At 51.3% G+C, this 9664-nt stretch overlaps 1 protein-coding gene across 1 annotated transcript in view; it reads right to left on the reverse strand.

Annotated features, from left to right (window-relative positions):
- CBFA2T2 (CBFA2/RUNX1 partner transcriptional co-repressor 2) overlaps positions 1–7442 on the reverse strand; it is a 67047-nt gene extending 59605 nt beyond the window's left edge. Inside the window, exon 1 of the mRNA XM_082491073.1 lies at positions 7373–7442. Coding sequence (XP_082347199.1) covers positions 7373–7400 — 28 coding nt within the window. The 5' untranslated portion in view covers positions 7401–7442. The remainder of the gene's footprint in view (positions 1–7372) is intronic.
- Between the last annotated feature and the right edge of the window lie 2222 nt (positions 7443–9664).

Below are 9664 nucleotides of genomic sequence, written 5' to 3' on the forward strand. Positions count from 1 at the left end.
TGGAAATAGCAGCTGACACAGAAAGGACGCTGCTGAGCGCGGCGGTAATAATTCTGTTGCCTCGGAGCTGGAAGCAGCTCCCTGACACAAAGTTTGTTATTTAACTCAGTGAGAAATAAAAGAAAATGCCACAACCGTGGATTTATTCCTTACACAGTTTCTTTCAAGTCATACTCCAAAACCGGAGCCGCACTAGCAGCGCGAGTCTTTAACTCAAGCTGCAGCATCCTCTTTAGTCCAAATCACTGCCTTTCAAGTGCCAGTGAATGCAGTGTTGGCGATAGCCTAAATAAGGGCTGCTTGTCCTTCAAGCCCACACAAGCTCTTCTGCTCGAGCCCAACCTCCAGAAACCTTCACGGGAGCCAAAAGCAGCTATATGCCTGGGATCCAACAGCAAGAGACAACAAATCTGGGATGTCGGACAGCCACTGGCCCGAGCGGCCTCACAGAGAAGGGCAGGAACAAGGAGGACTTCTGCAGGGCCATGGGAAGCCAGCCAGCTACGCCTGCCTCCCACTTGCCCCTCCTCACATCATCCAGAAAAAGCCATCTTGCCACCCCCGGGGACTCCCCACCTGGCCCCGCTCCGCGGTGACAGCCCAGGCCTGCTGTTATCTCCCAAACAGATGCATTTATTCTCTTGAGAGCCTCCCACGTCTTATCTAGCTGGCAGTTTCCAAAGCGTCGATCGCCAAGCCCAGCTAAAACCACTTTAAGCTCTTTGAGGCAACTATTCCTGACGGTGTTTCAGCTGGGGAGCGAGGCAGGCAGAACGGCAGCCCCGCAGCAGGGTCCCCCCTCGCCGTCCTGCCGGGATGCATACGGAAAGCACCTCCTGCACCCCACTCCGGTGCCGCTGGAAACAGGACCTGGCACAGGAATGGATGTACAGTTTACAAAGATCTCTTGCTTCAAGCAAATTTGCCTCTCAACACATGGCCAAACTCTCACGCAATAAATTAACTATTTGGCAGCCACCGAACTAGTGCTGGAGCCAAACCAATTAGGGTTTAATGTGATCCCAATTTCCTATTTCTGAGACGGGGGTCATGGAGGGGGGAGTGAAGGGGGAAGAGGAGGGAGGGAGAGTGAAGTAAATCCCCTCCTGGTTTATAAATCCTTGCCAATCATCCCAGATAAACCTGTCACCCACAGCTCTAAATCTGTATTTGCACTCGCGTGCTCCAAGGGACGCTATGGGAAAAGGCACATTGGACGCAGCCAGCCTGACTCCCGACATGTGTTTTCCATACTTGGGAAATTCAATCATTTAAAAAATATTTACCAAGCTTTGTCTTTAATTAGAAAAACATGACGACGGATAAGGCAAGTTATTGTTTCTAAGCTAGAAATGTCAGAGATCCTAATGATGTCAGAAGATGAACCCCACTACTGACCCACGTACACACTGCCAGGGCGGCAAATGTTTCAAAGGCTTTTTTTCATCCCCCCTCAAAGTTCAGCGCTTTACAGATACAATTCATCAGTGGCTTCTTGGCTCCCACCAAACCTAATCAGGGAGGAGGAGGAGGGAAGACTCCTGCCTACAGATCTGCTAGACGGGGTGTGTTAATGCAAAAGAGCTTGCACAGCAGGGGAGGAATATGGGAGCCATTTGACTTCTTTGTGTTTTAACATCCTGACTACAGTACCTCCCCTGCACATGCAATTACCTGCCATCACCTAAGATAAGCAAATTCATCTCATCCGCACCTGGAACCGCCGCCGCAGGCTGAGATATCCCCATCCTTTAAAAAAGCGTTAAATTAGTTTCTGCCTAACCAAGACCCATCAAAATGTTTGCTCCCAAGAATATAACCACAAAATGTTGTCTTCCACAATACTCATGAACAAAAAGAAAGCTGACCGTGCTCCAAGCCGACAGCCGCGAGTGTCCTGGAGCTCTGCCCGCCCAGGACAACATGCAGCCGTACAGATGTAGCCCGCACTACAGCCCCTCTTCCATCTCCGTTTGTTCCAGCACCTCCAGCCAGATGCAGAGAGACTCCGCAGGCAGGATGCACAACTTAGAAGTACGAAGCAAGTATTTGTCGGCTAACAGACACAAAAGATAGCTGGGATGTCATGAGTTATTAGGCTAAGCATTTGTGTGCTCACCGCTCCCGATGAGGTGTCTGAAGGGTCTTTGTCGGCCAGGCGGGCGTCAGGGAGGGTCCCTGGATGGGCTCCCCAGCACTGCCCACCACCAGCCCACCACCAGCCCTGTCCCACCCCGACCACCCCTCGCCAGTCCCTGCCCAGACCAGCCCACTCCCACGCACACCGACCACATACAGCCTCCCTGTTTCCTTTAGCATTTTATACCTCCTTCTCCTCCTCCTGTTGCCTCCTGTCAGAAATGGCATGATAAAATGCATACAAAAGGCAGGCGGGAGCGTCCCAGGTGATATATTTGGAGGAACTTGCTGCCACAGCAACTACGTGCACCATTAGGAAGTGACAGATCAACTCCCAAGAGATCACAAGGACTGAAAAATGCTGATGTATTTAGTTCAGGGACAAGGTGGTATTGATGCTAACAAATTGGTGTGTCTATTGAGTCCACTCGGAGAAAAACAGCAGTAATTGTGCAAGCATTCACTAAGTATTCATTTGATTATTTTATGACATCCAAAGAAAAAAATGGCTAATGCTACAGTTTCCATTCAGAACCATACCTGTAATGAGAGAATTCTGTAATATTTCAAAAAGCTTCAAAGTGTCACCTTTAGACCCAAAGTCAAGACAACAGCGTGCCATTTATCTTCTGAAAATATCCTTAAAACCTAAGGTTGAGGGCTATTATCAAATACTAACTTAAATACCAACATAAATCTACACTGGAAAAAATCCCTGCCTGAATAGTCTGATCCTTTAAATTATACCAAGACTGCAAAGCACATCTGCAAGGAAAACATATGTGCAGATTTTGACCTCCAAGTCCAATTGCCAGATAAGTCACTACCTGTAGAAGTTAGTGCTTCTCTCTCTAGAAAAACATGAAAAGGAGTAAAGAACATTTTAGCTGAGCTGTAAGGTCAAGGTCGATTAACCTGGAGTGCACAAATCCAGCCAAAACGATGTCCATGACACCTTTGTAGCTGAATCAAACACTGGTGTGCACACACGTGGGATGCAGCAGGGAGGGATGGGAAGGTGATAGGGACACAGGAGAAGTTTTCTGCCCCGGACACTGGCTGGACAAGTGCCTTCAGGAGGGTGGTTTTCAGTCTGGAAGAATTCCAGGTAAATCGCCTGTCGGGGTGGAAGCACTGCCTCCAGGACTCAGAGGGGGAGAGACAGATTCACTTCTCACCTTTGTGAGTTTTACAGTGACCTCCTTCTTCTGCAGTCAAAGAGTTTAGCTCTGATTCTTGCCAGCAAAAGGGAACCCCGAGCAGCCCTCCTCCCCTCTCCAGTGGTTTATGGCAATATCTCAAGGTAGCTGTGAAACCTTGGCAGCTCAGGCTGGTGGAAACCGTACTTGGCTCACTATTCCACCCCAGTTCTGCTTTTAAGAGAGTCAACTACATGAGCTCTACCTGAAGTACAAGCTCTTTTCTATCCTCAGAGAAGCTGCAAATCAATTCCCCCTTTTTCTTTTCTCTGACTGCTTTCGAACATCAGTTTATTTCACTCTCCCAAACACTGGTGCAAAGGAAGAGTAACACCTTAAGCCTTTTGTTGTACAGCATATGAAAATCAAGACTAAGTCCCTGAAAGATCCATTTTAATACCTGCCCATTGGAAGTATTCACGTATGAAAGGCATGTTCCTGAGAGCCAATACGTGCCTTAAACTAAAATGGAACATCCCAAAGTTTCAAAGCAGTCCCAAATTTCTCCTGTCTTTCTGGATCGTTAGTTTCACACTGAGCACTGAACCACTATTGCGGATGAAAATATTTGATACGGTTATGATTTAGCAGCAATTCAGAATGTAATGGTTTGAGGTAGATCAAAAGGTTGAATTTTAGCAGCACTTAATCGTTAGCCAATTTAAGGATTTACAAGGTGATTTAGCAAAATAATTAAATGGCAACTTAATTACAGATTTGAAAATGACAAGATTCACACTATCTTACTATAAGGTGTCCTGAATCGATATATATGTGTATAAACACAAAATATACAAACAGACACTACTCAAAGAGTCGCACACACACCACCCGAGTCTGTAACTGATCGGAGCAAGGTCCCTTCACAGCAAGGGACTCCAGGGTGCCCCTTTCAACTCCTCACACACACACAGACAAACAGACAGAAAATATTTGGATCCAGAAAAATATATAAACACGCACACTCCTAAAAGCTAATGTGTATATCAGAAACACACAGATAGAGAGGTGGATGAAAGAGAGGTTAGCCTATAGTTCAAATTTCCCTCTTCTGGAGTTTAGAGTAAATACTCCCAATGCACGGGCATTCCTCAGGGGGTGAAAATTGAGCCTCAAGAAGGGTGACTTGCCCTGGCCCTTTAACCCTCGAGGTGTTTACCTGAGTGGCGTCCCAACTCAGGGGAGATGCTGGTTCACAGTCTGCTGCGGTCCAGGAGAGCTCAAAGGGTCTTGCTGGGGTCACTATTCGTAGAGTCCAATATAATTGACTTTCATCAGATACTTCACCACTACGGCCCAGACAATGGGATATTCTGGTACTTTCCACCAGTTGTGCAGGCCCAGAACTTGCTAGATCTTCAAGTTCTGGTATCACGCCCCCCTTCTTTGGGCCACAATCCAGGTACTGTCAGGGGGTGATCAATTATGGATACCATTTCCAAGCGAAGTGTGGAAAGGGGTTGGAAGCCAAGTGTGTTAAGGGGTTGCCATAATGTTCTGGTCCGTTGCCCTTCGCGTTCTTCCTTGTCTTATGTTAGGTTGTCCTGTGGCCCAGGTGGGGGGAAACTGCACCAAGCACCAAGTGGCCTGAGAGAGGGCAGGGGGAGTTGCACCACCACAACCACTTCTCCGTAATACATACCCAAAGAAATCAAGCAACCTCCTGACATTGCCAGTAACTGTATTTATAATGAAGCAGAAATCACCAGGCTGATAATGAAGGCAATGCATATAATTTGTGCTTATAAAAATTATGAGTCTACAGCTGATTACTCACTTTCTCGAGCCCAAAGATAAAATCCAACAGTGTTCTTGGGCAGATGCTAGGCCCAAGAACTAAGTGATGTCTTGCACCAGCGTTCAGCCTATTCAATAACTGGCACTAACAGGACACGGTTACCTGCTCTATCTATAAAGCTGCCGAAGGCTACAATGCATATTTATGTGCTTATCCCTATAAAACAGCTGTACGGCTCACCGAGGTTATCACTAGCACTTCACCAATGGATGCTGAGCCACAGGCATATTAAAGCTGCATGAGAAATGATGCTTTATCTGCCGCTGAGTCATCCAAAGCATCCCAGGTGCTCGGCACCCTCTCTTGCCTGGGGCTATGGCCTTCCTGTACCTGCTGGCATAAGGTCAGTGCAATCGCTTCCTGACGCGGTTCTGTCAACAGCACCCAGATGAAAAGCCCATCTCTCACACAAGGTTTAATAACGCAAAACTGAACAGCTACATATACGTTTATACACATTCCAGCCACAATCCAGAAGAGCATTCAAACAACTTGCCCAAGGTTGCAGAAAGTGCCACAGCTGAGGTGATTTCACAGATCCACCACGAAGCTAACGGTTTTAGGCACAAGACTGCTCTCTCCTTTAGCTTCAATTATTTTTAAGCAGGATTTCAAAGGCCTGTCTTTCGTCCCAGAGCTCAGTCTAAGAGAAACAGGGAATCTGACCAGTCCCTGCATACACCATCAAGCTGCACCACGAGCAGACACACTGAGTGGGACTTGTTTCATCTAACTCCTCATTGCCAAAGCCTGAGCCAGCTACCCTGGACTCCCCTTGCAGTCAGTGAAAAAGCCCAGGCACCTCCAGCATGTAATTCATCTCATCCAGGGAGAGGTGTCCAAGACTGGTGAGATGATTTGCCCTCAGAAATGCCTGTTCCTCCACTGTGACTGCAAAGGGAGCTTGGAGAAAGGAGATCAGGAACAGAGGGCTGACTTTTGGACAGTGAGGTTAAAGCAGATGATCTCAACCCAACTCCTGTGTGGCCTTTTCTTCAAGGCAGACAAACCAAAGAGCCCTCCCTGGCAGCGAGGGTAGGAGCTTGTCTGTCAGGTACCATTCTGCAAACCCATGTGGATGTTAACACGCCTTGCTTGCTGCTGTGCCCTCCTCCCAGCGCACCTTCCACATTAGCATCAGCACCTATCTCTACATTGCTTCTCTATGAGCAATTACGCTTGAAAATTCCCTCATTTCCTTTGAGCTTTGGGATGTGCTTTCAACTGCTTTTCTCCCTTCACTGAACCATGACTTATCAACAGAGTCGCCTCCAGGCTGTGATCCAGCCCGTGTGCGAATGGGCCATCCTGACACCCACAGACATTGGACATCACCAATCGGTCCAGACATCACCCATCTGTCCAGCACCTTGATCCGTCAGAACCTCGATCCTCAGCCCGGGACGGCTCACAATCCACTCCCGCCTGTGGATAATGCTGTGCGCACAAGGTTAATATGGTGAGACGCACTGGCTGACCATCTACCCTGCTCCTCGGCAGCAGCAACACGCTTCCCTACTCTCCTGCCCACCTCATCGCCTTCAGAGAGAGCGCAACTCTTCTGGAAACAAACCTCCTGTTTTGAGAAACTGATGAAAACGCAGCTCTGGTTATTCACCTTCCCAACCCCAAGTCGCAGAGGATGCTGCAACAGATGGGCTTCACGGCCACACACACACGCCGGGTGGCTGAGACCCACGTTATGGCTGTGCCCACCGCTGAACCCACCGGCCTGCTGCCGGCCGGGGTGCCCCGGGGGGGGGGGGGGGGGGGGGGAGGCTGCGGTCGCCAAACCCCCTCCAGCCTGGAAATTAAACATAATCCCAACCGGCCATACCGCGGGGCTGCCGCCGGGAGAGGGGGGTTCTGCAGGCGGGGGCTCCCCGAGCCTGCTCCGGGCCACGCTGAGAGCGGTGAAGCTCATACTGAAACACACGCGAACCAAAGCGCGGATATTACACGTTTTTACATATAAACGAGTGCAGCTGGAAGAGCCGGGCAGGGCGCAACCCCCCCTCCCCTCTCCTCTCCCCCCGGCCGGGCAAGGGTAGGCCCGGGGGGTTCTGAGCGCTGCCCCCCGGCTCCCCCCGCCCGAGGCCCGGCCAGGCCGAGGCGCCCCCGCCGCCGCCCCGGCTCCGCCAGGCCCTTCGCCCCCGTCCGAGCGGCGCCGAGCGGGTCGGCGCCTCTTCCCCCCCCAACCACCCGCCGCCTCCGCCCCCCGCGCCGCGGCTCTTACACTGGCAGCCGCCCGGGATCCCCACCATCGCCCGGCTCCTCGGCGCCTCCTCCCGCTCCCCGCCGCGGCCCCGCCGGCCCGGCCCGGCCCTTCGCCGTGACGCTACCGGGGGCGCGGCCTACCAGGCCCGCCCCGGCAAGGCCGCGGGAGGCCCGGCCTGCTGCCGGCCAGCGGGGCGAGAGGCGGCCGTGCGCTCGGAGGCGATGCTTTGTATATGAATTTAACCGTGAGCCGCCGATGTGCGCTCACAGCCCGGAAAGCCACCCGCATCCCGGGCTGCATCCCCAGCAGGGCGAGGGGGGGGATTCTGCCCCTCTGATGCGCTCTGGGGAGACCCCCCTGCAGTGCCATCAGAAGGACATAGACCTGTTGGAGCAGGTCCAGAGGAGGCCCCGGAGATGCTGGGAGGGCTGGAGCCCCTCTGCTGGGAGGAGAGGCTGAGAGAGTTGGGGGGGTTCAGCCTGGAGAAGAGAAGGCTCTGGGGAGACCTTAGAGCCCCTTCCAGTGCCTAAAGGGGCTCCAGGAGAGCTGGGGAGGGACTCTTGATCAAGGAGTGGGGCCACAGAGAGAGGGGGAACGGTTTTACACTGGAAGAGGGGAGATTTAGATTAGATATTAGGAAGAAATTCTGTACTGTGAGGGTGGTGAACCCCTGGCGCAGGTTGCCCCGAGAAGCTGTGGCTGCCCCATCCCTGGAGGTGTTCAAGGCCAGGTTGGATGGGGCTTGGAGCAACCTGGGCTGGTGGGAGGTGTCCCTGCCCAGGGCAGGGGGGTGGAACTTAAAGATGATCTTTAAGGTTCCTTCAAACTCTAACCATTCTATGATGATTCTATGAGTTTTAGCCTAATTGTGGGTTATGGCCTTCCCAAAACCATCTCATCTTACCCCCTCTGTGCTGAGGCCTTCCCACTAACCCAGAGGTGTTATAATACCTCAGTTATTGTGCCCAAAGTGTCTGAGCTGCCTCCTGGCGCTTCCCCCAAGCCAACTGCAGCCCCATGCCTCCAGGGGGGTAGTCCCTGGAGGGGACAGCAGGTTCTGGAGATGATGTTTCAAGAGTTGCAGGATGAAGAATTGTGCAGGAGTGGTTTGGGTTGGAAGGGAGCTTTGGAGATCGTCTGGTCTAACTCCACTGACATCTTGCACTAGATGAGGTCGCTCCAAGCCTCATTCAACCTTCATGCCCCAATGGTGGGGCATCCACAACTTCTCTGGGCAACCACCTTCATCATAAAAACTGTCTTCCTTATATCTGACCTAAACTGACCCTCTTTCTATTTAAAACCCCAACCCCTTGTTCTGTCACTATAAACCTTGGTAAAAAGTCTCTCTTCGTCTTTCTTATCTCTTGAAAAACTGCGATAAGGAAGAATGGGGCTCTTCCCAAGGACCAGCTAACTGCGTGGTCCTTCTGTGGAAGGTGGCGGGGGGGGGGGGGGGGGGAGGGGGGGGGGGAGGGGAATCTGTAAAGCCTTGAAGCCTTGCTACGAGCTGTCCTAGTTATGTGTGACTTTGTTGGCCAGGGAGCTTTGTGTGTCAGGAGATCTCCCATGGTCTGCTGCCTTTCCACAAAATGCCCCAGGATGTCTGGCCACAGGAAAACACATTTAGATTTACATGAACAACAACAAAAAAAACCAAACAGAAATTAAGTTAAATATCCATGCCAGAGCTGAGACATGAGCGTTTTGACTCTGACAAAGTCCAAAGCTGCAGTGCCATTTACCTCTGGTAAGTACCTCAAAGCCCAGAAATGCTGGAGTTTGTGATCATGAGAGCTTCACTGAGAGCCTGAGAGTCCTGCCTGGGGTTTGCCAAGATGGCAGCCTTGTGCTGAATTCTAATTGGCACCTGAAAACTAAGCACAAACTTGCTCCCATCCTGGAGGGATTTGCTGTGGTAAGTGTTCTCCAGGGACACCACAAGTTGGCCAGCTGGGTCGGGGACTTCCCGAAAGACCTGAAAGTAGCTGTAGAAGGAAGGTCATGTGTCTGCAAAGTGGGTCATAGCTGGAGTTTCTGTTCCCAGCAGTAAAATATGTATGTGGTCCTGGAAGCAGGGGGCCAGGACCCAGTCTCCTGTCCTAGGCAGATGTCCTCACCGCCAGTTTGCAAGTCATGCTGGTACCAGTGTGGCTCTTGATGCCCTGCCATCTCTTGGCTCAGCCTTGGCAGAGTTCATCACCAGTGAAGGAGAGCTCTTGGGATGGAGCAGGAGATCCAGACTGCCTGCCCTAAGGCACTATCTGTCCCCTCAGGTCGCTGCCTGTATAATCAAGGCAGGAAGAACTG

The sequence above is a fragment of the Vanellus vanellus genome (genome assembly GCF_965231255.1).
Source record: "Vanellus vanellus genome assembly, chromosome: 15".
NCBI classification, from domain to species: domain Eukaryota; kingdom Metazoa; phylum Chordata; class Aves; order Charadriiformes; family Charadriidae; genus Vanellus; species Vanellus vanellus.